Source organism: Daucus carota, chromosome 2 (assembly GCF_001625215.2).
Source record: "Daucus carota subsp. sativus chromosome 2, DH1 v3.0, whole genome shotgun sequence".
Classification (NCBI taxonomy): domain Eukaryota; kingdom Viridiplantae; phylum Streptophyta; class Magnoliopsida; order Apiales; family Apiaceae; genus Daucus; species Daucus carota.
Window position 1 is genome coordinate 34897879 of NC_030382.2, and position 14704 is coordinate 34912582.

Genomic DNA, 14704 nt, shown 5'->3' on the forward strand with positions numbered 1-14704 from the left:
CACCAACCTCTTCTTTAGCTATTGGAAACTCTTCTCACGATCATCATTCCACTCGAACTTAGCACCCTTCCTCATTAGTTGAGTCATTGGCAAGGCTATGGACGAAAACCCCTCAACAAACCGCCTGTAGTAGCCTGCCAAACCCAAGTAACTCCTCACCTCTGTAACGTTGCTAGGTCTCGGCCAATTAGTGATAGCCTCGACTTTTGCAGGATCCAACTCAATTCCCTTACCAGACACAATATGCCCCAAAAATGCAACTTGCTCCAACCAAAACTCACACTTTGAAAATTTGGCAAACAATTTCTTCTCTCTCAAAATTCCCAACACGATGCGCAAATGCTCCTCATGCTCCTCCTTACTCCTAGAGTATATCAAAATATCATCAATGAAGACCACAACAAATTTATCAAGGTAATCATGAAAGATCCGGTTCATCAAGTCCATAAACACGACTGGTGCATTCGTCAACCCAAAAGACATCACAAGAAACTCATAGTGACCATATCGAGTGCGAAAAGCTGTCTTAGGAATATCCTCATCTCTTACTCGTAACTGGTGGTAACCCGATCTCAAATCAATCTTTGAAAAATACTTCGCCCCTTGAAACTGATCGAACAAATCATCAATACGTGGCAACGGATACCTGTTCCTGATATTCACCTTATTCAACTCCCTATAGTCAATACACAATCTCATAGACCCATCCTTCTTCTTCACAAAAAACACCGGAGCACCCCATGGAGACACACTAGGCCTGATAAATCCTCTATCCAACAACTCTTGCAACTGCTCTTTCAACTTATGCAACTCTAGTGGTGCCATCATGTACGGCGTCTAAGAAATAGGCTCTGCACCTGGAACAAGTTCAATACTAAACTCCACTTCTCGATGCGGTGGCAAACCTGGTAACTCATCGGGAAACACATCTGCATATTCACTCACAACTGCATAATCCTCTATACGAGACTCAACCTTGGATGTATCCCTTACAAAAGCAAGATAACCATCACAACCCTTAGACAAGAGCTTCTTCGCCTTAGGAGCTGAAATCAACTTAACCTCCCCTTTTGGTTGAGACCTCTGGTATACATACTCTGGCTTATTCACATCCCCAAAGATAACCCGTTTCTCCTCACAATTAATCGTCTCCCTATACTCACTCAACCAATCCATACCCAAAATAATGTCAAAGTCATGCATCATCATCAGAAGCAAGTTGACCTTATAATTTCTATCCCCCACAACTATCAAACACTCTCGATACACATCAGAAATACTAACAGAAGTCCTCATAGGGGTAGCAATAGACATATGCGGAGATAATAATGAAGGTAAGACACCAAGATAACGAACATATGATAGGGATACCACAGAACGAGTCGAACCAGTATCAAATAACACATAAGCATCACGTGTACCCACAAAAACCGTTCCGGAAACAGTACCTGGATTAGTTGCTGCCTGAAGAAGTCAATGAGAAGACTCTGCCTGTAGGATTCTGCTGATTCGGCTGACCTCCACTGCCACTACCTCCATCACCATTATTACGTGGACAGTCCTTTAACCTATGATTCATCGAACCACACGGGAAACATGCCCCAGTCTGTTTATAACAAGCTCTGCCCGGATGGTGTCTACCACATGTAGCACAAGGAGCCACCGGAATCATATTGGGGTTACCCCCATACGTTGGATAACGTCCCTGTCCCTGTCCCCTTTGACGATTCTACCACTGTCTAGGCTGCTGCTGAAACTGCTGAGTCTGCCCCTGCTGAGCTTGTCCCTGACCACTATACTGATTCTGTCTCTGACCATGAGCTGTATGACCTCCCCTATTCTGGTTTTGTCCACGCCACTGTCCATACCGACTGTTCTGACCATCATACCCATGTCTACCTGTGCTGGGACTAGCTGATCATCTCCACCCCTCTTACGACCACTGTTAGATCTGTTAGTCCGGAAGTCTATACGCTCCTTCTCAACATCCTTGGCTGCATCAGCCACCTCTGCTACATTCTGAAATCTGGAAGAAATGATAGACATCCTAAGAGACGACTTCAGCCCCCATTTAAATTTTTCAGCCTGCTGTTCTGCAGTCCCTGCAGAAGTCCCAGCAAATCCCGCCAACCTGATAAATCTCGCAAGATACTCAGTGATACTCTCATCATGCTTCTGCTCAATAGAATTAAACTCTCTCATATAACCATCCTTCTCTTCCTTTGAGAAGTACTGCTCATAAAACAAATCTGTGAATCCCTGCCAAGTCAATGCCTCAACAAATGCATCACCCCTGATAGTCTTCACTCCTCTCCACCACCTCTGAGCATCCCCTTCTAACTTATACACAGCCAACCTCACCTTTGTAGCGTCATCACATCCCAATGCATCAAAAATCTTCTCAAGATGACCAATCCAATTTTCAGCATCAATAGGTTGTGGTGCTGAATGGAAAGAATCCGGTTTCTGCTTAACAAACCTATCGAACCAAGCTAGTGCATCAGGCTGATTTTGTTGCTCTTCATTATTTCCTGGGTTTCCCTGATTTTGCGCAGCTTGTTGCAAAGCCTGAGTCACTGCTTGAGCTATCAACTGAGCTAACTCAGCTGCACCAATGTTAACGTTATCGCGCCTAGGATTCTCACGTCTAGGAGGCATCTACAATATAATAAACGAAGTGAATAAGAAAACGAGATTGGATAAGAAAATAGTACAAGCAGATATCAAATGAATTGCGCAGATGAAGTGAGCAGTTGAAATGAATTTAAACAGAATACCCATCCTAACGTCCACCCACTCTCACAGGTCAACCAATATAGGTTTTCTACAGGAAAGAACCTGAGCTCTGATGCCAACTCTGTAACACTGGACACTGGACAGAGTAAAGAAATAGGTCGCGCATTATTTTAGTACCTTAAACTCAAACATGAGTTTTGTTACGTTTTTAGAATTAAGTTGCACTATTATCAGGCTTGTCTGTATTAATTATGCGTTGTTGGGATGTATGTCTAAGTCGGATACTAATACACTTTATTAATAAATTATAATCTTATATTTAGGTTCGGAGTCGGGAGTTTAGCGGATTTTTTACGGCGTCTCGTGAGTGTTCGATTAGCTATTTTCGAGGTACGGATTCTATTTCTTTTATTCAGCGCTACTCCTTTCAGTATTAAATAATTTTGATCTGTCCTATTTTAATCCGTGCGATTTGCTAAGTTTTGTTCTGTGCTATTCATTTGACTGTTTTGATTTCCGAAAAATATTTTAAAAAAATCTGTTTTGAAAGATTGAAATATTTGTTATGCGGTTTTCAAGGATTTTACAAAATTGTGAATTGTTCAGTTTATTTGAAATATCTGTACCATGTGATTTAAGTTGTGAAAACTATTTTGTTTTGAACCCTTAGAGAGATATAGGGTATACCGAGTTACCCAGCTGTAGGGGTACTACAGCCATGTCTTTGCGGCACCATTGACATGACACTTCCGTGACAGTGTGATTGGTCATGGCGTATCCTTCTGTTAGCTCTTGGGAGGAGCTTTGGCCATTATGATTATTTGTTCAGGATACGTGGGTGCACCCAGTTCAGTTTTGATATGATTTGTGATTTGACGGTGATATGATTCCGTGAGTGCACCCATGTATCCTGAACAAATAATCAAAATGGCCAAAGCTCCTCCTAGGAGCTAACAGAAGGATACGCCGTGACCAATCACACTGTCACGGAAGTGTCATGTCAATGGTGTCGCAAAGACATGGATGTAGTACCCCTACAGCTGGGTAACTCGGTATACCCTATATCTCTCTAAGGGTTCGAACAAAACAATTTTCACAACTTGAAAATCACAGGGTACAGATATTTCAAATAAACTGAGCAAATCATATTTTGTAAAATCTTTGAAAACCGCATCACAAATATTTCAATCTTTCAAAACAGATTTTTAAAATATTTTTCGAAAATCAAAACAGTCAAATGAGTAGCGCAAAACAACCTTAGCAAATCAGACAGATTAAAATAGGACAGATCAAAATTATTTAATACCGAAAGGAGTAGCGCTGAATAAAAAGAATAGAATCCGTACCTCGAAACTAGCACACCAAACACTCACGAGAAGCCGTAAATAATCCGATAAACTCCCGACTCCGAACCTAAATATAAAATTATAATTTATTATCTTTGCATACATTGACCAGCAAGCATATTAGCCATAAATAAATATATCCATTAAATATATGAACTCTTATCGTTGGTTAAGCTATTATTTAAATAATATTAGTTACGCGACCAAAACCAGAATCACAGTACACGTGAACATAAAACTTAATCAAACTAATAACCTGGTCAGGCACTACATCTAATTAGGTGGAATCAGAATAGATTATAATGGTCCATGACCTCCGCTCCAGTCCAGAATATTATTACTCTTCATGCGCACTTGGCTGCTAAGTTTTACAATTCCATCACATTATACTACCCACCAAATCATGCATGCGGAGAGGGTTCTTGTAGTCACCTAAAATAATAACATAAATCTATATACAGAACAGACCCGACTGCAGGCTCATGTACGAGAGATAAAACGCGAACACAGTACATAAGTCACACTTATTAATCATTTGGCGCATTATATACTTATATATAATAAGCGTAAGGGAGATAATTTGGTCGCATGGTCCTCTGGTCCAAAAACTTATCATCCGTTAGATTTTATATTGAACAAATAAGCACCGTTAGATTGGAAAATTAAATTCTGTTCTACAAGGCAACTGATATCACCTTGCATGTTTATAATTCTTTTTCTGAATTCAAAACAAATTCTGTCTTTCATGTGTATATGATTTTTTTAATCCCAAATAAATATTTCTTACCAGTTTTATTCGTAGAATCATATAAATCTCACCGTCACAATTTTTTTGATAATATATTTTAAAATTAATAAGCCGGATTTATGTGATTAGCAAATACAAAAACTTTTTCCTAATCCAAAATAGATTCTACTTTCTTATTGCAGTTTATGATTCTTTTTCTTAATTCAAAAAAAAAAATGTTTATCAATTTTAATTTAGAACCATATAATTTTTTTGAAAAATATTTAAATCACATTATATTTCTTTTTTTTTTAACCTAGGAATCCGCAGCCGCTACCCTTCGGGTGCGCACTAACCCACGAGCTCACGCAATAGCGCTAGGCTCTAATCCACACTTTGGCCACGAGCTCACGCAATAGCGCTAGGCTCTAATCCACACCACAGTTTGGGAGTCGAACCTGTGACCAAGAGGATAGATGTCATCTCTTTAACCGGCTAAACCAACCCTTGCGGGCTATTTAAATTACACTATAATAATTCTAATATAAAATACATTTATAAATATAATCTAATAAGAGTTGGCAATAACGTATTCCACTCAAAATATATTAAAATTTGATAGAAAGAATTTAATACTTTGGCAGGGTACATACGAGAAAAGGAATGGCTTCATTACAATAGTTTATTTGAAGTCATTAATGGCTGTGTGTATTTATCACAGTTCTAACTTACAAACAAATTATAATTTCGAATTTTATTTTATTGAAAATTTTAATTTATTATTTATATATTAAATTTCTTCACACCATTTAAAATATATTTAAAAAGTTTATAAATAATTAAAAAGCTCCCGTGCCTTGCACGGGCTATAAGCTAGTACATATAACACATATAGGGGTGAGCATCGGACGGTTTGGACGGTTTGAAGGGTCTAAACCAAACCAAACTGAAATAATCGGTTTTTCAAAATCTCAATCCAAAACCAAACCATTATGTTTAAAATCCAAACCAAGCCAATCCGTTTAAAACGGTTCGGTTTGGTTTCGGTTTAAACCGTTTTTTATACGTAAAACAAAGTTAACAACATAATTAAATTTTAACTTGAAAAATTAGGAATGAAAATTCAATTTATATTTTTTATTTAATCATATTTAAAGAGGATACAAGAATATATTAGCTTGATGAATAAAAAGAGATGAAAGAAAATAAAAAAAAAATGTGATTTGTATACTTTTATAAAAATATAAATAAAAAGAATGGAAACATAATACATACATCAAAATTAATATTATAAAATAGAATAAATAATATTTGTAAAAAAAATCTTTAGTAGGATACCTTTTATATGTTTAAGATTTTATATTTTTTTGTAGATTATAATTTTATTTTTAGTAATACATTATTAGTACATGTATATTAATGTTTAAATTTACACATTCGGTTCGGTTCAGATTTATCGGTTGGTTTGAAGGTAAAAACCGAAACCAAACCAAAATAATTCGGTTTTTAAAATTTGTAACCATAACCAAACCAAACCGTTATTAAACCGTTAAATTCGGTTTGGACGGATTATATCGGCCGGTTTCGGTCGGTTTGGAGAATTTTTACTCACCCCTAAACACACAATAATTACCTCCTCTTTTGCGACCTACAATTAACGCTCCGAAAGTGACAGTTGTTATGCGCATCTGTTTTCACCCCTTTTTCTTCACTCTGCTTTTCACCCTTTTTCCTTTACTCTGCGGCTGCTTCTCTTAATTAGGGTTATTAATAACTGATATGTTTTTATATATAGGCATCTAAGTATCCTATAACTAATATAACTCTAATTATTAATGTTAATTCTATTTAAATTCAAATTACTAAAATAATATTAATAATTAAGACAAAGCAAGAAGTTAAAACAATAACTTTATCTCAAATGGATAAAAATGTTAAAGAGAATATAAATAAATTAATTTTATGTATGTGGTTAATGCATTTCAATATCAAACTAAATACTTCCGTACCTCAAATAGTTTGAATGGTTTATTTATATTTATGAGTTCATGTGTTGAAATTTCATGAAAAGTTTGTTTTGTATTTACTGATGCTCTGAGCCTAGATAGTTTTACAAAACCATCTCTACGGCTCACAAAATGAATTCTTAAATTTAAATTAATGTTTCACATATATGTATACCAGTCTTCTATATTTGTGCATTTTGACACGTGAAGATTTTCACATTACAGATATGCTATATCCTCGCAATAAACATGTATTACACTACGTTACAACAAAAACAATTCAATAATTTCAAGGCTAAGTGTGATCCGCAACACGATTAAAATTGAAAATGCACACGATCTGTGAAATTTATTTCTATTTACTTACCAAGACTTGATTTCTTGTAATCTCAAAACAAATTTATTCGAAAAAATTGATAATTAGTTCATGAAGAGCTTCAGAATTGAGTAAAAGATAACAAGCAAGAAGTTATTCAAACTCCTCTTTCGTACTGATATTGTGCTCCATAATCATCTTTATCATCGACTCCTTGAAGTCCAGGTCGGGATCTTTAGTGTCCTTCTTCACAATAGTAACACTCCTTAGACATGAATGTGATGATGCACTTTTCAGGCCTTCAACTTGGATAAGCCTCTTTGATGCTAACCTTGGTGAATTAGCTCTCGGTTTCCTAACAGGACATTTTTTTTCTTTTCACTAATACTACATGAACCTCCCTCTTCAAATTCGATTGATTTTTCTTGAAACTTTATATCTGGTTTTCTTCCATCACCTTTATTAAGCTTGGTTATGATTGGTTTGTGCCCAAGTTGGGACACTAAATCAAAGTTGCTCCACTTTTCTTCTTGTGGTTGTAATTTCTGATCATGGAATTGTCGTTTTTAATCATGTTGTCATAATGGTTGGATGGAGAATCGACTTTCAGTATTTTAAATTCGGGTTAATAATCAAGTGAGTCATCAGGGTGGGCTCGATATATCAGGTTGGTCACTGAACTCAAAACCGTCTCAAATTGGTCACTCAAGTCGATTACACGTATCTTTAAATATGAGTTAAAGAAGTAAAAATATTATTTACAGAGGTTTACGTATTATTCTTGAATGTTACCACAACTAAGTATAATGTTATGACTTGTAGTATTTATAATAATATATTTTGATTTCATCAAGTTTATTTATTAATTGTTTTTAATTAAAACAAAGGAATTAACTATATAATAAAAAATAAATAACAAATAAACTTGATAAAATCTAAATATATCAATATCAATCAATATCAATATTCATTCAATTCAATATATTCTAAATTCTTGCTAGCATTGACACTTCCTAAATGACTAAATTTGCCCTTTCCAGTTTTCACGCTCATATACAAACCATTTGCTTTTAAGACTTTTTACTTATTCTCGGGTAACCCAGCTTAAAATGGGTAAAACCCATCGTCAAATCAGTGTAATTTTGGTGTATTGTGGATAGTCCACATTTTCGTGGATACTCCAACTTCTCGTTTGCTAATCACGTATCTACAAATTAGGTATCAGTCCTCCATGTGCCGCTTTCTTCTCATATTTCGATCATCCACCCAGAAATTTGAAATTTAAAATCCCACGTTTTATGGAGACGTGATCTCTGGAGCAGTGTGGTGTTCTTGGCCTTCCTCTCTGATTATTCACGGAATAACTACGAACTGTATTTTCCATGGCTGGTGGGTATAATGACTATGGCTGTTTCTTTTGTTGCGCTTCTCCACTGCGTTGTTTGTTTTAATACCCTTCATTGTGTTCTTCGCCCTTCGTTGTGTTCTTTAGACCTAGCAATTTGGTACACGACACGAAAACACGACACGAACACGACACGAAAAGTTCGGGTTTGGTTTTCAATATTCGGTACACGAATACGAAAGTACACGAACACGAAAATACACGTTGAATTTAGTGTCGGGTTCGGGTTTTTATTTTATATACACGAAAGTACACGAATGTACACGATATATATATATTTTTAAAAAAATAAGTTTATGTTCGTGTAAAAATATATATATTTATATATATAATATATATACATGTACAAATTTGTACATAATTGTATACATATATAAAGATTTAATATATATTTCACTATATAATACATAAAAATGCATATATTTCATTAAATAATACATAAAAAATGTATTTTTTAAATATATTTTAGTTAAATTTAATTATTATATTTATATTAAATGTACACGAAAACTACACGAAAAGTACACGACACGTTTCGAAACGGGTACGGGTTTAAGATTAGGTACACGAATCCGAAACGGGTCGGGTACGGGTTTCACCTTCAAGTACACGAAACGTTAAAGTACACGACACGAAAGTACACGACACGACACGATTGCCAGGAACACTGTTCTTCGCCGTCTGTGCAATTCACATCTTATTCTTGCGTCCTTAGCCATGGCTGGGATTTGCAGGTAATGGATCGACTCAGCGCAGACCATCGTTTTCTGATCATTCACAGATCACTGCGACCTTGCATAAGACATGTCCGGTATGTTCTCAACCTTGGAATGCAGTTGAATCCGTTTTCCAGTACTATTACATCAAGTGTTTGATAAAATGCTCCAACGAGGAAGATTACTTCCACGTTCAAAGTATGGATGATAGTTAAATTAGAGTTCCAATTTCTGATAATGATTTTTATTATAAGTGATTTTACAGGTCAAAAGCAAAGGCCTATTGGTATTCACTCTCCTACTGCTATCATATATCTGCAACTACCATCATTTGGGCATTCTAATGACAAAGATTTTATATTTTCCTGACCAGTGGTGAATTACAATAGCAAGGAATTTTATTTTTGCAGGAAATGCTCACGATTCAAAATTTGAGATCGATATATCGACTATGATTTCTCACGTTATCCATTACCAGGTTTGCCACTGGAAGCCGTGCAACACTATTTGATTTAACAGGGAACTTGAGCACCAGTTATGGCCTCAAGTCCTGGATCAAAGCCGGGGTTTTAAGAAGAAAAGTGATAATGGGCTTGCCATTTTATGGGAAGACTTGGAGCCTGAAAGATCCGGAAGTGAGCGGACTTGGAGCCTCGGCTATGAGTATAGGTCAGGGGCAGAAGGTATACTAACATATCTGAAATAGAGAATCACAACCTGGCAAATAAGACCAAAGTGACATATGACGCCACAACTGTCTCTACTTATTCAGTAGCAGGGAGTACATGGATTGGTTATGATGATATTGTATCGACGACTGTTAAGATTGGATATGCACAGTCCCTTAGAATTGGTGGTTACTTCTTTTGGGCCCTCAATGGTGATCACAACTGGATCATATTCTTTTTTTATTCTTTTAGGATTTTCTCAGATTTTTCTCGCTCATGGAAAAGTTCTTACCCTATCTATAGTGTATGTATGATTCACATATGATGGATATAATAGTTGTGTCATTACTGAAGACTGACTAAGCACAAATAAATATTAATTTATTGCTTGAGTTTATACTATTTCTTACAATGTTACTGTTCTCTGTATTAGGTTGCTTAAGTTTATAATATTTCTTACAATGTTACTGTTCCCTGTATTAGGTGTTGGTGTGCCAATTCCATCTACAGAATCATATATAGTACAGAATAGTCCACCTTTTAAAAACAAAAGCGCTCGATATCAACTTCCAGCATCCAGTATAATTTCACGTTACAATATATTCTACTATTATTTTTTTATTACATTTTTTTCTTTTTGATTAGATTTATTAGATATGTGAATTTTGCATTTTACTAAATTTAATTTCAAAATTTTACTTCTAAATAATAGTAGAATATATTGTTGGAAGTAAGAGAAAAAAAATCTTTTTTTATTTTATTTCAATTTGAAAATTATTGTATATGGTCTCTTCATATCTTTTTAGTTGCAGAATAAAAGGCATGACGACGCCAAGAAACTGTCAATAAATATCTTATTTTAATTTGAAATACTATCGTATAGCCTATGCCATATAAACTGCCTAAAATAACTTCTGAATTTAACATTGTTTATTTTGTTTGGATTGATCTGTGAAGTTCACATTGCTTTGAGTTAAATGTGTGTGATACTCGAAAAGTAATTGTTTACGAGTTATTACGAGAAGTGGTTTCTGATTGTGATATCCGTTAATGATATATTTTATTGCTATCGTTGAAAACTGGTTGAAATTTTGAAAATTGAATGGAATATCAACAATTTCCGTGTGCAAAGCACGGGCAAAAAGCTAGTTATTATAAATACTAGAAGTCATAACATTGTACTTAGTCATGGTAACAGTCAAGAATAATGTGTAAATCTATGTAAATAATATTTTTACTCTTTGAACTCATATTTGAAGATACATGTAACTGACTTAAGTGACCAATTTGAGACGGTTCTGAGTCGTGACCAACTTGATATATGAAGCACACTTTGGTGGCTCATTAACCCGTTTAAATTCAGCATCCAGATCATAGAAAACAGAATCATTCTGGACCTGTTCCATCATGTGAGGCGTAGAATAAACGGATTCATGGCTTACATGACAGCCAGGGTACTCATCAGAAACAGAAAAGTTTGCAATTAGCTTCGGAGATGCTTTAATTTTCTCCGCGTCGCATCTTCTGTCGGATGATTTTCTTCTTTCTGACAAATGAGAGGTCGACTTGAAGTCTAGATTGAAGTAGTAAGACTTCCTAAGGTGACATGTTTGTTTGTGCGCTGCTGCAGTAGATGATGAGAAAGGAGATGACTTTGTTTTGGATTGAACTTTTTTGTTCGAGAATTTATGCGTCAAGTTCTGCAGCTTGCCAGTACTCATGTGGTTGAGCTTATAAAACCAGGCGTTCGGCAGCATATCTGACATCTTATACCTGTAATTACCCATCAAAAACAAGCTTCATTTTTGACAGCTTTAGGATGAGTTTAATATATTATATAAAAGAATTAGGAGATGAAGAGAAAAAGGACTTCTATGTGACCGGATACTAGCTCCGTGTTAGTGGCGGAATCACAATTACAAAACGGAGGACTAAAAATATGTATCATCAGGAAATAAAAGTCTAGAACAAAAAAAAGATTTACTAAGACTTCGAAGGTCAGTCGGGATTATAGCCTGTAATTCGGCTTGTACCTAGGACCATGAGAATCGAAGGTTGACAAGAGGTACTGAGATGCTTCTCTGACAAAGAGAAAATGATGCTACCTTTTATAAAAATGCATGCCAGGGTGATCCTTACAGTTTAAGGTCATGAAATAAACAAGAACATGCTGAGTTGGTCATGGACTCTTGCCTCAATCAGGTCCCTTGGCAAGCAGCTTTACCAGGCAGGAAGAATCTGCCAAGGAGAAGAACAGATTTCACAATCTGAAAGGATCTTACAGAACAATTATACGATGTTATAGTAGAAAAGTTACAAAAGAAAGATATCTTGTTATCTCGTTACCTTGTTCAACTTCACAATAACACGGTACATGGTTAAGGTCCACAAAACAACACTTCCAGATTTCGAAATATGTTCAGGAAAAAAAATGTTTTAACATATCATAGCTTAACAGTGTACGGAGGAGGGCATGCGTTGAAAATTATAATATTTAAATATTAAAAAAAATATTTCTATCATTGATATTATTTGAAGTTTGTAAAATTAGGCCTCATCTTGGGATTCGCCCGAGGCCACAAAACTTATTGAGCCGGCCCTAGAAACCACAAAAAGCAAGCAAGAATGTATGAAAACTGAGTAATACCCAGAATTTCAGTGACAATACATGTAAAATACGTGAAAAGCAGAGGAGCTGAAGGCCAAAAGGACCTCATAATTTTTATGCTGACCTTTTTTCGAAGCTTTTACTTCGAAAGATTTGGGGCACTCCTCATATTCCATGAACTTAACAATGCTTTCCTAGTGATTTGCGGGATTTTTAGACTCTTTAAAGTTTCTCCGTCCGAATATTTCTATATAGCTAAAGCATGTGTACATGTACCAAAAATTTTATTTATACAATACTTGTAGCAGAACCTGTAGTCATTCTCTATGAATTTACGTTCTATTACTCGAACCAGCTAGTGTCCATGAATCATCTGATATCTCAAGCTCAAAGTGTAAAGTAACAACAAAGCATCAATCAACTATGAAACTCAATGATTCATGATAACTCGACCGAAGAAGATGATAACTTTCTACCAATCAAAGTCAGCAAATCCCTCGTAGATATAGTCCGAAGTCTACACTGAAAAGGAATTTACAATATTTACTAAATTATTTGAGACAAGCTGGATTTTTGGTTTCCTAGCATGGCTCGGATTGGGAATTATATATAGTGTAAATAGGTAAGGCAAAAACAAAAAGTTAAAGAACAGGAGTAGGATTTGGACAAGCTGGATATATGTAACCTGACCCTATATATACCTATACATCCCTGCTTTAGAGAGCTCATTATATTGTCGCTGTAAAATAATTGTTCTCACGTGCGAGAGATATGAAGAGGTTCAGCGTCTTTTATTGTTGTTTGTTCTTGGTCATCTTGTTGGTCCATGGAGTGTTGGCGAATACAGTGGAGAATGATAATGTGTTGGGGTCCAAGAAAGATGATAAGGCCACGGGGGCTGAAGTTGAGAGTTCGAAACCGAGATGGTTTGGAGGTGGATTTTATTGGGGACGCCCTGGTGGTTGGTATACTGGAGGAGGTAGTGGTGCGCCTGGTAGAGCAGGTTGTGGTGGCAATGGTGGCGGTCCTGGTGGTGGCGCGGGTGGTTGTGGCGGAAATGGAGGTGTAGGTGGATATGGCGGAGGAATGCCTGGTTGGGGTGGTCGTGGAGGCAATGGAGGGGGCGCGGGAGGAGGTGCTGGGGGTGCAGGTGGATATCCTGGAGGAACACCTGGACAGCCTGGTTGGGGTGGCCGTGGAGGTGATGGCGGTAGTGCAAGTGGTAGCCAAGGGGGAGGTGGTTCATATTCAATGCCAAATCCTAATGATCCTAGGTGCGGAAATATTCAAATGGCTCAGATTCCTAATGGATATTTGATTAGTTATGATTGTGGTAATTGCAATTACCAGTACACTATCGATTACAATGGAATGACTCCGGGCAATGGTAGGATTACTTGTTATTAGTTCTTTAAGTGTTGCTCTGTATGTGTAACATACTCTACCAACATGAAACACACTCTTAGTTTGGTCTTTCAAGTAGTAGTGCTAGATAGTTCGTTTTAGTTTGTTAGTTCAGTTTAGTTTCATAAAGTCTCTTGACTGTGTATGAAGAATCGCAATCAGATTTATGCAGTGTTTGTATCTTCCATTTTATAAAATAATTGTCTTCTATGTTTTTCCTGCAATCTTTAATTTATACACATGATAATTAATTATATAAATTTCATCAAGCACTACCCTCTGCTTGGTTACAAGTGTTGGTGTTGGCCAGAGTTTCAAAGTGAAGCTGAATCTGGGGTGCGAATAATTAAGTTTCTGCAATGCAGAATTTTGCTTAAATATGTAAATTCGGTACTCCATGTTTTCAATCTAAATGAGTTCTACTTTAACGAGATTAATGGACTTGCAAATTTAAGATTTATACAGTCGTTGCAGAATCGGTAAACAAACTGTGTGGATTTACTTTACACTCGAACCGGTCACTGTTCATGAATCATCTAACATCTCAATTTCGAAGTGTAAAGTAACAGCAAAGCATACATCAACCACATAACGGGCATTTACTACACCAGGCCACAGCATCCCTGACCATGATTTCGCAGATAACAAAAGCACTTTACCAAGCACAATGAATAATGGCACTAGCAAGACTGATAGCCAGAGATTAAGTAAAGAATACAAAGAATCAATGAAAATCTGTCATAAGACACAAGTAGCTTTGGCATTATATGCA

At 36.2% G+C, this 14704-nt stretch overlaps 3 protein-coding genes across 3 annotated transcripts; 1 reads left to right on the top strand and 2 right to left on the bottom strand.

Moving 5' to 3' along the window:
* Positions 1-837: 837 nt before the first annotated feature.
* On the bottom strand, positions 838-2658 carry LOC108207432 (uncharacterized). Its single transcript, XM_017377880.2, has 2 exons — positions 1684-2658; positions 838-1464 (listed from the first exon to the last, which is right to left on the bottom strand). Exons 1-2 carry the CDS (start codon positions 2656-2658, stop codon positions 838-840), a joined length of 1602 nt encoding a protein of 533 aa, XP_017233369.2.
* Positions 2659-11194: 8536 nt separating this feature from the next.
* Positions 11195-12296, bottom strand: LOC135150515 (uncharacterized). Its single transcript, XM_064086854.1, has 3 exons — positions 12267-12296; positions 12145-12158; positions 11195-11693 (listed from the first exon to the last, which is right to left on the bottom strand). Exons 1-3 carry the CDS (start codon positions 12294-12296, stop codon positions 11195-11197), a joined length of 543 nt encoding a protein of 180 aa, XP_063942924.1.
* Positions 12297-13299: 1003 nt separating this feature from the next.
* LOC135150516 (glycine-rich protein 5-like) lies at positions 13300-13935 on the top strand. Its single transcript, XM_064086855.1, has one exon. The coding sequence runs from the start codon at positions 13300-13302 to the stop codon at positions 13933-13935; it is 636 nt and encodes a 211-aa protein (XP_063942925.1).
* Positions 13936-14704: the final 769 nt, after the last annotated feature.

Excerpts from the sequence above, each read along its gene's own strand:
- LOC108207432 (XM_017377880.2), bottom strand. The coding sequence starts at position 2,658 with ATGCCTCCTAGACGTGAGAATCCTAGGCGCGATAACGTTAACATTGGT. Across the intron at positions 1,465-1,683 it reads ACGTTATCCAACGTATGGGG|GCAGCAACTAATCCAGGTAC; the intron begins GTAACCCCAATA and ends TGACTTCTTCAG.
- LOC135150515 (XM_064086854.1), bottom strand. The coding sequence starts at position 12,296 with ATGTACCGTGTTATTGTGAAGTTGAACAAG.
- LOC135150516 (XM_064086855.1), top strand. The coding sequence starts at position 13,300 with ATGAAGAGGTTCAGCGTCTTTTATTGTTGTTTGTTCTTGGTCATCTTG.